General features: G+C 42.5%; 1 protein-coding gene across 1 annotated transcript in view; it reads left to right on the forward strand.

Annotated features, from left to right (window-relative positions):
- The window catches only part of EVA1A (eva-1 homolog A, regulator of programmed cell death), a 278,261-nt gene that overhangs the window by 239,974 nt on the left and 19,438 nt on the right, over positions 1–18,849 (forward strand). The window contains exon 6 of the mRNA XM_018575472.1: positions 16,997–17,158. Coding sequence (XP_018430974.1) covers positions 16,997–17,158 — 162 coding nt within the window. The remainder of the gene's footprint in view (positions 1–16,996; positions 17,159–18,849) is intronic.

Consider the following 18,849-nt stretch of genomic DNA (forward strand, 5'->3'; position numbering starts at 1 on the left):
GCACCCCCCTGAAATGATGGCAGATAGCACGAGCAGCAATAGCTTCTTTGCTATCTGCTGGGTTTTTCTTTTAGTATTCTGACAGCTGCTGCCTTCAGAGTAAAAAAAAAAAACAGCATAGGAATGCATAGCATAGAATTTGCAATATCCAATAGCAAGCTGGCTATTGCACCCACCCTCTGCTGCTGTCAATCACTAGAAGAGGACCTGATGGGAAACTTCAGGTCCCCCTCTGCTGATTGACAGCAGCAGTGGGCGGGTGCAATAGCTAGTCTCCTATTGGCTATTGCAAAGTGAAATAGCCAATAGCAATCTAGCTATGCATTCCTATGCCTTTTTTTTTCTGGCTGGCGGCCCTGATGTCAGAGAAAACAGTAGCAGTAGATACAGTATATGCAAAAACTTTTTAAAAAAAAAAACCTTTTCAAATAGGTTTAAACTTACCTGTGTCTTCGCAGCGCGCTCGCATCTAAACATCTGAAGAGTCTCGGGCGGCCGCAAAGGATCTTGGGGCGGGCGCATGCGCCGTTCAGATGTTCGGTTGGGAGACGAGGAGAGACACAAGGTAAGTCTATGGAGCAGCGTGCACCCGCACAGACTCCGTGGGACATTAGAGGAGAAGAGGGCAGAGGAGTCAGCGGTGGATCGGAGACCCGCACCAACGCTGGAGGGACAGCTAAAAACTACAGGAAAGAAGAAGATGATCGAATAAAGAGGCATGATTTAAGGTAAGTCCTTACACTAACATTGGAGGGAGGGAAAAAAAATATCCTTTAATGTCACTTTAAGGAACTGTGTTGTTTGTGTGTCCCGGCTTGTAGAACACCGTGTAAGGTTTTTGGTTCAGAGGAATTTTTGGTTTTCTGCTGTATGATTACTTACATAATGCTCTCTGATTATTCATGCAAATAAGACCGCACGCTCCTGGCTCAGAAACTCAGCCATGGCTGATGGTGTGATATTGAGATACAAAGGTGATTTTGATCTCCCACAGGTCCCATCTGCAGCATCTAATGTACATTCAGGAAAGATAAGATAGAGGAAGGATGAAGGTGTTGCATTATTAGTGTACAGAATGGATGGGCAACGGAAAAAAAAAACCAAAAACCCTGAAACTTTCATTAAAGTAGATATTAACCTATAACCTAATATATTACCTGGAGATCCTGCCATGATTAAGGCACTTCCTGTTATGGGAGACAACGGTTTCCCAACTGTGCTCCTGTGTTGTCTGATGAAGGGTTTCTAAGTGGGCCCAAAACGTTGCTTTATGACAAGATGTGTGAACATCAATAAAATGACCACTCGTTGAAGATTTTACTTTGGTGTGCTGGTGATATATTTTACTAACCTGGAACAGGCATGGAGCAAGGGATAGCTGTAGCCAGAACTTTGGATTGGTTACTCAGAAAGTACTGAAGCCTTTTAATCAGTGTGACCCGCGACTGTCAGAATATCTAGTCAATGACTGCAGCTGATTGGCTGCAGTCAGGGATTGGCCAACAAAATTCTTCCTGGCTCCAGCTTCAGGGCCAACCACGGGCCATCCATGGGTCAACCATGGATTGAAGTATGGCCAATTTAGCATGACATTACCAAAATTCCATATGTGTATGGCTAGTTTTAGCTTCCTGATAGGTTAGGGGCTGATAGAATGGATTTGTGTGCCATCTGATGTACTGAAGAGTTTGTCTGCACTTTATAAATTAATAAAATACATTGAAGCATGCAAGAAAAGAAATTTGGATAGTACTGTTTTAACCAAAATACACTTATATAGAACAGTATATAACCACAGAAGGTATATAATTGCCCCCCTACTCATAATTGCTATACAAAACCTTGTGTGTCATACAGCAGCTTGTTGCTGTCCCTTGTAAACTGGCCCCCGGCTCCATGCGTATGTGAAAATGAATTGATATATCCTCCTGCTACACCCTAATTTGTTTTCCAATGGCATTTACGCTACTTGAGTTGTGTGGGTATTTGCGCTCAGAACAGTTGACAGTTTTATTGTGATAATCCATTTGATCCTCCTGTGCCCTGCAAACCCCTCACAATAGGCAAAGCATTGCCAGCCCGATGTGGACATCAAACTGACAGTGCTCCAAAGCCAGCAGCTTGTGTTGGCTCTTTTAAAGAAAGCCATTGAGTCAGCAGTAATGCGCATTAACAAGCGAGCAGGAGGAAAATTCATTGCAAGCTTTTACTTATGAGAACCTAGGACAGTTTAATAGGCCTTCCATTAAGTGAGGTGTCAATTTCCTATGGGACGTATTCAGCTGAGGATTTAAGAAGAATGCAGTCCTTTTTTCTTTTGTCTCTTGCTAAGTACAGTTTGTTATTTGTATACTGTATATCCATTTAAAGTTTAATCACATCTCAGGGTACCATTAATGTTCTATTTGGGTCAATGCTCATGAGTATGTATATATATACTGTATATAGTCCCAGGGGTAGCCGCCGCACTCTATTTGTAAGATAAATGGCTGGGTGGTCATCCACAAAAATATCCATAAATATCCAAAGTAGATATGTCGGCACTGACAGGTCTTCCAGTGAAGATAAGTCAAAGCATCAGCATCTTATTGTCAATGTTTTGATGGAGCTCACTCTTACTAAAGATGGATTGAGCTCCAACAAAACAGAATGCTGATGCTTTGACTTATCTCCACTGGAAGACATATTAGTGCCTCTATACCTACCTTGGTGAGAGAGAGAGAGGACAGAGAAAGAGCGAGAGAGAGAGAGAGCGAGAAAGAGGACAGAGAGAGAGCACGCACTAACAGAGAGAGAGAGTGAGAGAGAGAGAGGACAGAGAGAGAGCGAGAGAGAGAGAGAGGACAGAGAGAGAGCACGCACTAACAGAGAGAGTGAGAGAGAGAGAGAGAGAGGACAGAGAGAGAGCGAGAGAGGACATAGAGAGAGCGAGAGAGTGGACAGAGAGAGAGCGAGAGAGTGGACAGAGAGAGAGCGAGAGAGAGAGTGCGCTTACAGTGAGAGAGAGAGGACAGAGAGAGAGCGAGAGAGTGAACAGAGAGAGAGAGAGAGAGTGCGCTTACAGTGAGAGAGAGAGGACAAAGAGAGAGCCTGAGAGGACAGAGAGAGAGAGAGAGAGAGAGAGAGAGAACAGAGAGAGAGAGAGAGAGAGAGTGCGCTTACAGTGAGAGAGAGAGGACAAAGAGAGAGCGCGAGAGGACAGAGAGAGAGAGAGAACAGAGAGAGAGAGAGAGAGAGAGAGATGGCTAAATTGAGAGTTTTCATTTCTCCAGAAAAATTGGGTGATTATGCCAAAATTTCCACTGTAGAATTGGGTGATTGTGCCAAAATTTCTCCATTCGCCTTAATACATTGGAGTCCTAGGTTCTCATAAGTAAAGGCTTGTATTTTTGATTTTTCCCCCTGCTCGCTTGTTAATGCGCATTACTGCTGACTCAATGGCTCACTTTAAAACAGCAAACACCAGCTGCTGGCTTTGGAGCGTTGCCACTGTCAGTTTGATGTCCACACACCTGTCAGGTTTTTTATTCCTATCCTTGATTTCCTATCCAGATTCACTCTCTCTAATTGTCCTGATCACCATTGTCAGCGGAAAGGAAAGTGTGGGTAACAGGAATAGAGTGGGAAACTCTAATTAGGACACATGTTCCTGTGACAACTGTCTAAGAGGGGATTTCCTTCACATTGGAAATATATCCTATCACTTCCTGTTGAGTCTACAGGACAGGAAGTAAAGGAAATTCTTCCCAATGTAAAAACAAAAAACCTGACAGCAGCATAACCCTTGCTCTCAAAATACCTGAACAATCTGATTGGATGCAGGCATTGTTCAGGTGTTTTGAGATCCAGCGGGGCCGACTAGCAAGATACTGAAGCTTGGCCCAGTGGGAGATTCCTCCATCTACACAGTTTAGCGTAGATGGAGGAATCTGTTGCACTTTTTCTACCTGACCATAGAAAACCTGCAGATAAATTATAAGTGTATGGCCAGCCTAACAACGATCTTCTCCGATTTGCTCCCTTTTTGTCTGTTTAATAATATACCATTGGAAGCATTTTGTGATATCTGATTAATATGTGCAAGAAAACTGTTGATCCTTTCAGAAATTCAGAGCTGTCATGTGTCCTCTCGACACTTCCTGTGTTATCTCAAAGATCCCTCCTAATTCTCATCTTGGACTACAGAATGATTATTTGTATTCATTACAGGTATTAAAATCGCGCTTACAATTTACACAGTGCTTTACATACAGAACATTCACATCAGTCCCTGCCAATGAAATGAAAAAGGTAAAATTAAAAAGTAATAAAGTGACAGGCCCAAATACACATGAAAAAGGGGGGGAACATACAAAGAAAAATAAATTAAAGGAGAACTTTGAGGTGAGTGATTTTCACTCATCCTCATAGTTCGAGCCGTCGTGTGACAATGAAACTGTCACACGTCGGCTCAATAGATCGGGAAGTTAATGAACACATACCGTTGCTCGCTCACTTCTCGATCATCTCCCTGCAGTGAGTGGTGACTGTAAGTCACCGCTCCCCCCAGGGATTCCCCCCCTCCCTGCTCCGATCCTCCAGCGGTGACTGTAGGAACGGACGGGGAGGGGCAGGTACAGCTGGCTCTGCATCTAGATAGGCAGAGCCCGCTGTCATTCACGCAGCTGGGTGGATCCAGACAGTAATGTCGGGATCCGTGCGGGCTGTGGCGGTTTCAGTATAACGCGAGCTGTAGCTCGCGATATACTGAGCTTTGGGTCACGGGCGGATGCTAGTATATGTCCTTCTGTGACCATTAAGAGAACTATGGGGAAAAACACTTACTCCATAGTTCTCTTTTAAATAATTTGAATAACTCTAAATACACCAACTCCCCAAAAATAGTTTTTTGTTTTTTTTTAATCCAAGCAAATTTAACCTAAGCAGGTTAATGAGTGAAATTGAAAGTTTCCAGAAAATTTTGCCTACATAAACATCAGTAAATTGCATTATATATTTTGGATATGAATATTGAGTGAGCTCATTGCTGACTGGTTCTCTTTAATTTGATCACTCACACCCAGTTTAATGAGGTCACCCCCCTTTTTATAAGCACTGCCCTTGAGGATTCTAAGCTCTCCCCCAGGATACTGGGTACAGTTGTGATTAAAGATTTTGAAGCAAAGCCTGTTTTTGCACGGGTCTATTTCTGTTGCACTATTGCAGTATCTCTGTTCCCCACACTGTACAAAGAATGAATAGTTTCACCCCCATTTTGTTACTGTTCATTCCTGGAATAGTGTGAATCTGGTATATAGTAGAGCCTCTAGATCTCCGATCCCCTCCTCCTAATTACCTTCTGAAAACCACAGTGGAAAAACAATCTTTTTTTTTTTCTGTCTGGAAATACTTGTCTTTTTATTGCTGCCATGGATCATATGGCAGTTACAGCAAGTAAAAATATCATAATCTCACAAAGTGTTGCCGAGCTTTGCAAAATATATTTAGAGGAATGAAATCTCGAGGAGTGACACGTATAGAAATGTAGAGAGAGAGTACATTTTCCCACCACCAAGTGCCAATAACATTCATCTTTACTGAGCACTAGGGATGAGCCAATTCCAGAGTTTTCACTTCTCAAAACTTATGCAGAAATGTTACTTTTTTTTTTTTATTAAATACATGGGAGTCAGTTGGGAAGGGGAATTTATAGTTTTAAAGAAGAACTCCAGACAATGGAAACATTAACCCTTGCCGAGGGGCTTCCTCCACACTGCACAGATTAACTTTTTGTTTTGGTCTAAGGGCTAAAATAAAGAAGATATACTCACCCGATCCTCGGTCCTGCGGCGGTGACTGCTCACCTTCTCCCCCTCCACTCTGGCGGTGGAATGTCTCTCAGTGTCCTTATGTCTAATGCCCAGTCCTTAGATCACTGAAGCCTGGGGAAGAAGAGGCTGCAAGGACCAGTCTAGAAGCCAATATACTCAAGGATAGCTGAGTATATTTTCTTTATTTTAGCCCCTAGACCAAAATGAGCGGTTAACCCTTGCAGCGCAGGGGTAGCCCCGCTGCAAGGGTTAATTTTTTGATTGCCTGGAGTTCTTCTGTATCAGTGCAATGAGGGCTTTTAAATGCTACAGACGTTCCATTGATCTTGTGCCAAATGCTGAAATCACTACGCCTGTGAAGGTTCTCATTCATCCAGGCAGGGCCGTCTTTAACTCAGGGCAAAGAGGCCACTTGCCCCGGGCCAAATAGAGGTTGTGGGGCCCGAAGCATCTGCCCCTTGAGCCCGCTGCCCGCAGAAAAGTGCCGATCGGATCGCATAGTATAATACACAGAATTCTGAATGTTCGGCTGAACCGAAGGGAGACTAAGCCAGCCAATGTACAGCTGAAATCAGCCATACTCAGCCGAAGTGAAAAGCCGAACAGCATTTGGCTCACTTCACTCCGGCTCGGCTATTCACTCGGCTGCCTTTGGCCAGCTTAGTGAATAACCCCCTTAGTTTGCAAAAGTAGCAGGTATCATAAACTATTGCCATTGCTATTTTAGAAAATACTTTTTTTTACCATTTGATCCTTTAATTCTTACATCTTAGTGCTGATGATCTCCTCCAGGCTCTTGCAGCCACTACCTGTCTACATGCATGAAGGCCAGTAGTGGCTTCCTGTCATTGCTTCGGTTTCCTTACAGTGATAACAGTGGACCATGCTGGGGCAATGAGCATTAACGCTACAATAAAGTACCACCAGTTGTGGCCAGACTGTTATGAATGTTGTTGACTGTGCTACACAGAAGGCCTGATGCAAACTGTGGGTTGGCTTGAGCCTCTGTATGCCTAAGAAGAAAGTTTTTAGGACTCCAATATACTGCATCCATCGTGCAGTTACAACATATAGATCTACCAGGAATATGTGTCTATGACAACCATCCTGCAGTGAATTGGGGTATAATCAGGGCATATCAAAAGGTATGTGTAATTGTATAATAATAATAATATCTCCCATCCTCTGGAACTCTTTACCCCAACCTGTCCGTCTATCTCCCAACTTGACTGCCTTTAGGCATTCCCTAAAGACTCATCTCTTCAAGGAAGCCTATCCCACCTCAACCTAACCACTGAACCATCACTTTCTCAAACAATTCATCCCCTCAAAGCTGCCTCCTCCTGTATCACTTGCCCCTCCGTTTAGATTGTAACCCCTCATGGGCAGGACCGTCCTTACCATCTTGTCTTGAATTGTATTGTGATTGTAATGTCTTCCTTATATTGTAAGCGCAACTGCTATATAAATCATGTATAATAATAATAATATAATTTTGAGTCTGCCCCTTTTTTTGTCTTTTGAGTCAGGCCCCCTGTGTAGCATAGCCAGCAACATTCGTAACCGATGTTAAGCATCTCTTGCAACCCATGACCAGTTTCTGTCCATAATGGGGGCAATCTCCGGCCATCGTTATTTCACATGGAGATCTTCGCGTCTACCACAAGAAACTATAAAACAAATAGTGCAGACCCAATGTTTTTGTATTAAAATTTCCACTGGCTCTTCTGGAGGTCTGTAGTTCTCAGAGGTCTTTCTGCTGCATTAAAACCCCACTGTATCTTCCCTCTGTCGGCATATCTGTGGAGCCTTGGAGGTCAGACTATTTCCTGCTCCTGGGGTCATTAAGGACATTCCTACGAAAGTAAGATTTTGTCACAGTCAGGACATACAATGGGAAGGAACAGTGTGACTGAGGATATCCATAAAGATCCATCTGTCATGGTGTCATTCGGGGAGCGTAAGGTCATTGTGAAGGACATAGCACTGCGGAAACCCTTGGAATTTATAAGTCGATCTTAAGGATGGCTCAGTTGCGGGAGGCTTGAGACAATCGCATCATTGTACACGGGGAACACTTAGCAGAGAACTTAATGATGACATAGCAAGTTCTGTCCAGAAATGAGCTGGAAAAATGAACGATTTTGCAACAATTTCTTTTCAGCCACATTTTCCATGAGATGATTCTGCTTTTTTTGTTTTAAATTGATTATTAGATGTTAATCGATGTTATTAAATATGCCGAAAGGTTACAGCAGCCAATGACAAAAACCTTTTGGCAGGAGAAGAGTTGGGTACTGATGCTGAATTTTAAAAGAAACCTATAGACTTAAGCAGGGTAGGCAAACTCTGGCCCCCCAGCTGTGGTGCAACTACAAACCCCATGAGGCATGTTCAGGGCTGGATTTACTCTCTCTGCTGCCCCAATGCCAGGTTCCTCAATGCGCCCCCTGTATGCAGGCTGCATACAAGTGATCTCAGCAAAATCACCGAGATCACTTGTACAAAATAAGCGGCGGCTCCCCCGCTGTACATTTAGCCCTGCTTGCCCAAAGTAGGGCTAAATGTAGAAAACAACTACTCGCCTGGTGCCTGGAACTGCATGTCCAGGGCGTTGAGAGATAGGAATTCCACACCCCTGCTGCCCCTCCACTCCCTGCTGCCCCAAGGCCGGGCATCAGTTGGCCTTGTGAGAAATCCGGCCCTGGGCATGGTAAGACCCTCACAGCCGCAGGGATTACTCCCAGAAGCATGGAGGGACTTTTAGTTTCACCACAGCTGGAGGGCTGGAATTTGCCTGCCCCTTGACCAAATAGATATATGACCATTTTATAGCATTTTTAATACATGTATATAATTTGAGGATTTCTGCATGTAAATAATCGGATCTGTATACTAGTTATACGGAATTTGCTCCTTAAAGGGGCCATATACTTAAGATTACATTACAAGTGCAGACAGCCTCCAAAAGATGTCATTCTGGCTGTTTTTGCACATAAATATGCATGTTCACAGTAATATGGTTATATCATGGATGTGGAAATGGTAGCATTAAGGAGACCATGGCTGCCTCTCAAAATGGTCTCATATCTGTGGCCAGCATTACAAGCTGGTCAATGCAGGTCACCTTGGACCGATTTATGATTAAGGTTTAACTCCACACATTTTTCCTATGCTCCTTGGCTCCATCTAGTAGCTGGAATATTCTGTGAGTAACATTTGCCCACCGTATGGTTGGGTGGATGATTTCTAAATCGGCCCCTAAATGTCTAGAGTTTAAAATGGGAGCAGAGTGCCATATCAGCAAACCTTATTATCCAACTACAAAGCCAGTCACTGGGAGTTTTCCATTGATTATTAGTCTAACATGATAGCCAGACAAAGCAATGACAGACATCATGATATCAACTGCTGCCAAGGAAAAATGGGCAAAAGGAAGATCTGAGGATTTTTAAAACATGCTAATGGTTCTTCATCATTGACAGTGATGTATTACTGTAAGGGGGAACAGAGAGGGAAGAGGAGAATCCTAAGGCAAGGCTCCAGATAAGATAACTGCTCTTCTTCTTAGGTGTTTACAAGTTATTTTTGTATCCCAGTGATCATACCTGCTCCCAGTCTCCAGAGTGACCGATCATCATTATGCTTTCTTAAACTTGCTATGGCTTCTTTCCATCGTTGTTGTAATTGAAGTCATCCATTTTATTCTCTTGAATCCATTTCTTATTCTTCTTGGATTCAAAACATATTTAGTGCAGTAGCCAATCATCATTGATTTGACTTCTGTAAGCTGAAATCTACTTGGCTGATATGGAACATCAATGTTCATTGTTCTGCTTTTGCTGAATAAGCCCTTAATCAGACTATGGCAGCTGGAATTTGTATAGACCAGTGGTTCTCAACCTGTGTACCCTCAGGACCCACATTTGTCCTTGGTCATTAAGTCGTGACCCAAGTCACACTGCACACACACTTAAACACACTTAAACATTCTCACACACATACACACTCCCAAGAAAAAAAAAAAATTCTACTTTTTTTTCATTACTTGGAGTGCCGGTGTCTGTTATCCTAGGAACCAGAATGTGACGTCACTCCGATCCAGGCACCTCTACAGGGCATGTGAGGGAGCTGTAAGCAATGCAGGTATGGAGGGAGCTCCCTCGTGACCATATCCCCAGCCCACCCCATGTCAAGCTGACACTCAGTGCCGGGCAGCATAGTTTGAATGGCTGCTCAGTGAGAGAACTGATGGTGCTGCGCTAGGGGGAGGCTGAGGAGTGTCTCACCTAGAAAAGTGAAAGGCATGTGGCGAGTGCGACCCACTGAACATGGGGTCAAGACCCACCAGTTGGGAATCAAGGGTATAGACTATAGAGTTATATTATTTATATGCTGTTCTTGTTGTCTGTAGCTTAATCTTCCAATCAACCTGTAGTAAGGCTTTGATCACACAGGTCAAAAAGGTAAGACAAGAAATCTGATTGTCAAAAATAGGAGGGGGCCAAAGAGGACAATCCACATACTGTTAGATTTTTTCATAGAATATTTGGATGGCAGAAGGGTCTGCAAAGCAAGTCCACACAGAAAGTAGTAATGAGTTAACTAGAGACTGGCGAGGTTTGTTTAATAACAAACCTCATGTGATCATGTCTTGAAGATCATATGGTCAGGAACCATGCTGATTGTTTCCTAGTTCTTAGTTGAGACTGTTAAGCTGAATACAATAGACCTATTTCTCAGCCTAAAGTTAGGTCAGCTGTTGGCATAGAAAGAAATTTGTCTGAAACACACTTTTCAGCACATATATTAAAAAATGTCTCACTGTGCACTCAACCTGACTGCAGAATAACATGCTTTGTACAAAAACAGGACCTTTTCTTAAAGCACTTCTACAAATAAATGGTTCTTAGCTCAAAAACCAACAAGAGAACCAACATTGAGGCACCTTTCATTTCCACAAACTGAGCTGATGGCCCTTTAAATACATTACAAAGCAACTCAGGGGTTACTCATTATTGTGCTAATAAAAAAATGGCTTTTCTTGAATGTGCGCTCTACACGCTGCAATTATGGTAAGCAGAAACTGGCTTCCTCTCTGACTTTGTAATGTTCAACATATGTGACATTGGTGGTTCATTTCTTAAAAGCTGGAAATGTTTACAAGCAGGGATATACTATTTTAATATACTGTAGCGTGGACCTCTTCCCACTCAGAAACAGACGTTTGTGTACATCGCCTGCTGTGGAGCTGTTTGTCAGCGCCTTGTTTCTGCTACCACAGCTTAATGAGACTCCAGCTAGCTGGGCCTCCGTGAGAAATTTGGGTGGTTTTTATACCATATCTAACAAGCAGTTCTGTTGGTGGTCTGCGGTATGGAGCTGGTATAATCATGCCATCATAGGGAGTTTATCACATAAGTAAGAAAGAAACAGGGGTGCACAGTTTTTTGTTCTCTGTGGTGGGAAGAGCCATACAAAGACCACACAAGTTGTTCAGGATCCTACACTGGAACCACACATGGGGCACCATATCTAAAAATGCCTCATGGACCATAGTTCCCAATGTCCTTCATTTGGAGGGACAGTCCTTTTTCAGAGCCAAATCCCCCATCTCTTTCCTCCTCAGTTCTCCCTTTTTCAGCCTGATGTATAGATTATTATATAATAAAATAAAAGAGTGTTATACTGCACAAAACCTCTCATTCAACCTTTATATTATTACATTTATATTGTTAAAGGTAGAGATGCACCGATACCGATACTAGTAGCGGTACCGTTGCCAATACCGAGTATTTGGGCGAGTACTCGTACTCTCCCAAATGCTCCGATACTTACTCCCGATACCGGAACTTTCGATCAGAGGGAGATTTCCTCTGACCGGCAGTGCCGCGAAGGAACATGGAACCAGCATCCCGGCCAATCGCCACCAATCCTTTGTAACAGTCTTTAACTAGGGATGCACCAATACGTTTTTTTCAAAAACTATGTAACCCCTAAACAAAGAAATCCCTTTCATTGAGCTGTCTAGTAACCAAGTAACACAGTTGATGTATTTAGAGTATATAAAGCAGATTTAATAGAAAAATTACACAAAACATCAAATCACCTACTACAAGAGATCTAAAATCATTTAAAAACGAAAAAACTACCTCCCCTGGACAGCACTTGGGCCTGCATCAGTGACTATCTGCCACTTAGGTGGTTTATGGAACAGCACCCGCATTACTTCTAATAGGGTTGTCCAGGGGAGGTCGTTTTTTCGTTTTTAAATGATTTTAGATGTCTTGTAGTAGGTGATTTGATGTTTTGTGTAATTTTTCTATTAAATCTGCTTTATATACTCTAAATACATCAACTGTGTTACTTGGTTACTAGACAGCTCCATGAAAGGGATTTCTTTGTTTAGGGGTTACATAGTTTTTGAATTATCTTACTGAAACCCTGGAGACTAGTCTACATAAATGTTATTTGTAGCGTAACTCCTTTTTCCCCTATTTTGTTCAATACCGTTTTTTCCAACGAGTACCGAAAGATAAATATCGGTACTCGTACTCAATAGCGAAAAAACGCTATTGGTGCATTCCTAGTTAAAAGCTTTTATACAGGATTGGTGGCAATTGGGTTTATCCAATCACTGATTGGTAATTCATTTTTCATGATCCACTTAATTTGGGATGTGGCTCAGCTGTGACCTTCGCCTACATACTATGTGCTAAAAGTTGTCCCTCTTTCACAAGTTGGGAGGTATGCACTGCTAATCTTCCTGGTTTATCAATTTGTCTAAAACTAGGTATACACAGATCACATTTCGGCCAATTCTTGATGAAGCGGATGAAATCCACTCAGTGGGTGGCCCTATTTGCTGGCTCCCACCCGACATCCTTCAATTGAAGTGGCCTCACACGTACAGCCGCATCATCTATTTACAGAGACCTGTGAATAGGATTACTAAATGACCCATCTACCACTACGGCAAAGAGACTCATAGATTTCAATGGGGCACATTACCGCACTTGTAGTCCATTGATTACATTCTCCAGCCCCATAGCTGTTGGTCTGTATCTTAGCATGGACCTGGGGCTGGGGAAAGAGATTGTGAATTGCACCCACCATCCACTAATCATGGCTGCAATGCTCTGCAAACTCCAGTGCAAAAATATCATATATGATCATTTTTTGATTCATGTTGGTGTATTTATTACGTGTGTGTGTGTGGGGGGGTGATAAATTTTGCCTCCACTTAAATAGAAAATGAACGGGAAAATGCTGCATAATTACTTTTCTACAAAATCACCACACACTTCAATACACTTAACATGGAGCTGTCTAGTAACCAAGTAACACAGTTGATGTATTTAGAGTATATAAAGCAGATTTAATAGAAAAATTACACAAAACATCAAATCACCTACTACAAGAGATCTAAAATCATTTAAAAACGAAAAAACTACCTCCCCTGGACAGCACTTGGGCCTGCATCAGTGACTATCTGCCACTTAGGTGGTTTATGGAACAGCACCCGCATTACTTCTAATAGGGTTGTCCAGGGGAGGTCGTTTTTTCGTTTTTAAATGATTTTAGATGTCTTGTAGTAGGTGATTTGATGTTTTGTGTAATTTTTCTATTAAATCTGCTTTATATACTCTAAATACATCAACTGTGTTACTTGGTTACTAAACAGCTCCATGAAAGGGATTTCTTTGTTTAGGGGTTACATAGTTTTTGAATTATCTTACTGAAACCCTGGAGACTAGTCTACATAAATGTTATTTGTAGCGTAACTCCTTTTTCCCCTATTTTGTTCAATACCGTTTTTTCCAACGAGTACCGATATTTTCCCCCCCGGTACTCGCCGATAACGAGTACCGATACCAGTACTTCCGCTAGCATAGAGCCGGCTACCTGGCTAATCAGGAAGCTGGGCAGCATGGCATTACCCCCAAACTGGTTTATTGATTGCCTAGGAAGCCGACTCCATGCTGTTTGGCCGGCTTGATGCTGATTGGCTCGGAAGCCGGCTTCCTGGCCAATCAGCATGGAGCCTGCCAAACAGTATGGAGCCGGCTTCCTGGGCAATCAAGAAACCAGTTGGGGGTTATGACAAGCTGCCCAGCTTCCTGATTGGCCGGTAAGCTGTCTCCATGCTAGCAGAAGTACTGGTATCGGTACTTGTTATCGGCGAGTACCGAAAGATAAATATCGGTACTCGTACTCAATAGCGAAAAAACGCTATTGGTGCATTCCTAGTTAAAAGCTTTTATACAGGATTGGTGGCAATTGGGTTTATCCAATCACTGATTGGTAATTCATTTTTCATGATCCACTTAATTTGGGATGTGGCTCAGCTGTGACCTTCGCCTACATACTATGTGCTAAAAGTTGTCCCTCTTTCACAAGTTGGGAGGTATGCACTGCTAATCTTCCTGGTTTATCAATTTGTCTAAAACTAGGTATACACAGATCACATTTCGGCCAATTCTTGATGAAGCGGATGAAATCCACTCAGTGGGTGGCCCTATTTGCTGGCTCCCACCCGACATCCTTCAATTGAAGTGGCCTCACACGTACAGCCGCATCATCTATTTACAGAGACCTGTGAATAGGATTACTAAATGACCCATCTACCACTACGGCAAAGAGACTCATAGATTTCAATGGGGCACATTACCGCACTTGTAGTCCATTGATTACATTCTCCAGCCCCATAGCTGTTGGTCTGTATCTTAGCATGGACCTGGGGCTGGGGAAAGAGATTGTGAATTGCACCCACCATCCACTAATCATGGCTGCAATGCTCTGCAAACTCCAGTGCAAAAATATCATATATGATCATTTTTTGATTCATGTTGGTGTATTTATTACGTGTGTGTGTGTGGGGGGGTGATAAATTTTGCCTCCACTTAAATAGAAAATGAACGGGAAAATGCTGCATAATTACTTTTCTACAAAATCACCACACACTTCAATACACTTATGCCAACACTGCACTCGTTTTTGAAAACTGTCCTTAAAAAGAATCAGTGTTTTGTTTTTGAAACAATTTCCACACTGCAGACTTCACCTCTTCATTACAGATGAAGCGATGGCCCTTCAAGTGTTCCCTTCAGGTTTTGGGCGCAGGTGGAAATCACTAGGGGCCAGGACTGGGCTATACGGTGGATGCGGCAGCACTGAATAGTCCAGGCGTTGAGTTGCATCTCTTGTTGCTGCACTCGTGTGCGGCCTGGCATTGTCATGTTGAAGAAGTGATCTTATTTCAGGCACTTAGACAAACAAGTCCCAGTCTACAACATGACTGCCCAATTGAAGGAAAACCTGCCACATAAACTTCACAGCTGTAATGTACATTGTTGTTAAAGATACAATAAAGATGTGTATTTATCCAGAACAAAATGGCTGCACTTTGGTTGTTGTATTTAGGTGACTCACCCACCGTGAAATAAAAGAAAATGAGACTAAAAGCTTTCGCCACTATCATTACTCTCCGCTCTGTAGCTCTGTATCAAATTTTCCTAAAATAAAATTCCTTTTTTCTTTTTACTGTGTTTAGGCAATTTAAGTAATTGTATGATGGTGATTGTTTCTATAAAACGTCATTGTGGATTGTGCCCTCTCCAAACACCACAGTGTTCTGCAGAGTCAAAGCAAATTGCATTTTGGAACTGGTTGTGTAATCACTAAAAAGGAGAGTTTATTTAGTCTGAGCACAAAGGGAGCATTGTTTGGCATCCCTATAAACTGGTGCGGCAGACGTTTCCAAGGAAAAAGGGTCAAGAACCACACCGACTGTGGAAGGAAATCTGATTTAGAGGGAAAAAAATGAGAACGTTAACAGCCTGCATAGAAAAGACTTAGAGGTTTTCAATTTTCGTTCTACATGAAACACTTGTGTTTAATAACATTTTGGCATATTTAAAGGAGAAGTATTGGGAGAGTAAAATGTACTCTTGTATGCCGGCTCTATAGATCGAGAACGGAGTGATCAGGAGCCGCCGATTGCTCAGCTCACAGTCTTCTCCCCACCGAGAGCAATCGATGTCATTCTCCGCAGGGGCAGGCACATCAGGCTGTACCTTTAGAGAGGCAGAGCAAGCTGTCATTCTGGGAGCGGGGTGGATCCTCACAATATTGTTGGGATCTTTCACAGCTGCAGCATGACTCTGCACTGTCAGCATATAGCGTGCATGTAGCCCCCTAGATGCTGACTTTGGGTCACAGGAGTACATTAGTTAATGTACTCATTTGACCCTAAAGAGGACTATTTTTTGTTTCCTCATATATAAATATATTCTCATATGTGTGTGTGTAGAGAATATATTTATATGTGAGGAAACAAAAAATATGAGAATATATCTATATAAACATACAGTATATATACACATACATACATAGGTGCGGGTGTGCCTGCAGGAGTGGCAGTGCTGGTGGAGGGAGGGAGCGGTGCCGCCCGCCCCAGTAATAATATTAATTGTTTCCCCCATATCGAATCTGCCACTGGCCCTGCCGGCACATGCCTCCCCTAGCTCCAGCACTGCCCCCAACCACCCCCGTGCCTCCCTTTCCCCCACACTGAGCCACTATTACCTGGCTTCTCCCTGCTTCTTCTATGTCCCGCAGCCTGCTCAGTCCGGGTACTGACGAGATGCCCCGCCTCCTGCAGAGCCCGCACTGTACTGAGAGCCGCGCATTCCTTGTGACAGCCGCTGCTCGAGTCAGTGAGAGACAGCCCCGGAGCCTCCGTGTCGCTTCAATGAAGGCCCAGTCTGCACGGTATCAGAGGGGTCCGGGGACCACGAAAATTTTCTCGCGGACCACTGGTTGGCGACCGCTGATCTAGGGAACAACTCCTTTTTTTGTGCAATCAGATAGAACAGATCAATTACATAAAATGGCAAGGCCTGCATATGGCAATATGGATTTATCAAAGGATTGTAATAAAGAATTCTAACTGAATAATAGTTTTCACATTTGTGGCCGGTATTGTTTGTAGATCTTATATGTGTCCTGTATGAGTTACGGATGGTTGGACAGATATTGCACTCTTGCTGTCTTGCTAATGGAATTTAATCGAATGTAACAAAAATAAACATCGTCATAAATTAATGGTCTGTAAGATTAGGACTTTATAGACTAGATACTTAAACTGCTTTTAATGTTTTTTTTTCTTCTCTGTTTCCTTTCAGTCCCAAAGAAACTGCTGTATGAAACTCAGCCAAAGTCAACAAATTACCACGGAGTGCGGCAAACTCACTTCCCAGAGCGGCCTGGACTTTACGATCGCAATGTGATTGGGGATGGGGCCTTCTTCCCGGACCCTGCCTTCATAACTGAACACGTTCTACCAGGTACATCACCATTCAATGTACAAAGAAAATTACATTTATAATTAAAGTGTGTTTTAAAGTGACACTACACTCAGGGGTTAAATCTTAAAAATGTATTCAAGTACCTTAACTATCAACAAAAATGTATCTTATTTGTGTATCACTCGGCTGTAGATCCTCAAATCATCTCTGAATTGGTGCTGACACTGTCCTTCCTTCTGGAGGGGGGCTACTTTTGTTCCCCATGTTCCCTGTGTGTGTTGTAAAGTAGTCACTGCTCCAAGCTCACTCCCGTGATGGACTACAATCTCATGTTTAGTTTACTAATTTGTATTGAGATTGTAGTCCATCATGGGAGCAAGCTTGGATTGGTATGAAGTAAAATAGTCTGCGTTTCTGGAACTAACTAAAATAAAATAAATTAAATTAAGACCTAAAGCAGCTAAGAAAAAAGGAAGAAAACTCCTTAGATTGAACGAAAAAGATTAAATCAAAGCGCTAAAGGTGTAAATCATGAAGGTAATAATATTAAATACAATCAAGTATTCAAGTGAAAAATCAAGTGATCCAGTGAAGATAATAAATAAACCAGGGCTGGGTAATTTTAACCTCAGCCTAATTAAGGTTAAATTAATTATAAGTATCAATAAATATCTAAAATAAATTCTTAGACAAAATTATAACAAAAAGACGAAAAAAATTATATAAATTAGTGTCAAAAGAACAGAACTAGTGACAATAAAATGTGAAACAAAAGTAATAATGAAGTGTTACATTAAGTCAACAGTCAGAAATATGTAGCAAAGATCGTGGTAGTCTTTCAGAGTCAATCAGCAAAAAATACCAATTCATAAGCTGATCTCTAAATAGCACTCTTTCAATGAGGATACAAAGGAACAGATTGTTTCCACAGTGGGCTGTGCAAGGACCCAGTGGGGAGAGAAAAGGGGGCTTTTTAGAAACCAGTCCAGACCTCGTATATAAAAGTCTTAGAAAATCAGCATATATCTGCATCTAGAGAACCCCATGTAATTCTCACCCACAATCTAATCTGTGCATGTTTCGCACAATGAGGATGTCAGATCGACGGAAAAACAATTTTCAGTGGATAATAATTTAAAAAGCCGGGGGAAACAAACACAAATAATAGTTGATCTATTTCGGTTGCAGTCCAACGGCCCCCTTATGGATGGGTACTCACCCCAATGTAGTGAGTAGACGGCTTTTTTGGTAAGCAGCACTTTGGTGTGTAATCCTGCTCCAATTTATACTCGATTGTTCCCGCTTTGAGACCTGGCAGGAAGAGAGTTTTCTTCCTTGCAGCGCTGGAGATGTTCCGCAAACACAGTGATGAATTCTCCCAAGTGTGCTGTCGGCGAACCTTATATACAATCTAAAAATCCGGCCGGCAGAAACAGCTCTGGAACCATTTTAAAAAACTCCTCGTGTGCAAAATGAATCTACCTTCTTGACGCGTTTCGTCATGTGACTTTCTCAAAAAGTACTTACTTTACAACACACCAGTGATGTGCCGTGTTTAGTGTCACACCTGATTTTAGTGTCACTTTAAGCTTTGTTCCAGCAGAAGAAAACAATCATGTTCTGCATGCATGTCTGCCTTACTATCAAGAGCCAATATGTAGTAGGGTTGGGGGGGGGCCTTCATGGTTTCTTGCACTGGGGCCCTGAAGGTTCTAGTTACGCCTCTGCCC

The sequence above is a fragment of the Nanorana parkeri genome, unplaced genomic scaffold (assembly GCF_000935625.1).
Source record: "Nanorana parkeri isolate BGI_ZX_2015 unplaced genomic scaffold, ASM93562v1 scaffold53, whole genome shotgun sequence".
NCBI lineage: Eukaryota > Metazoa > Chordata > Amphibia > Anura > Dicroglossidae > Nanorana > Nanorana parkeri.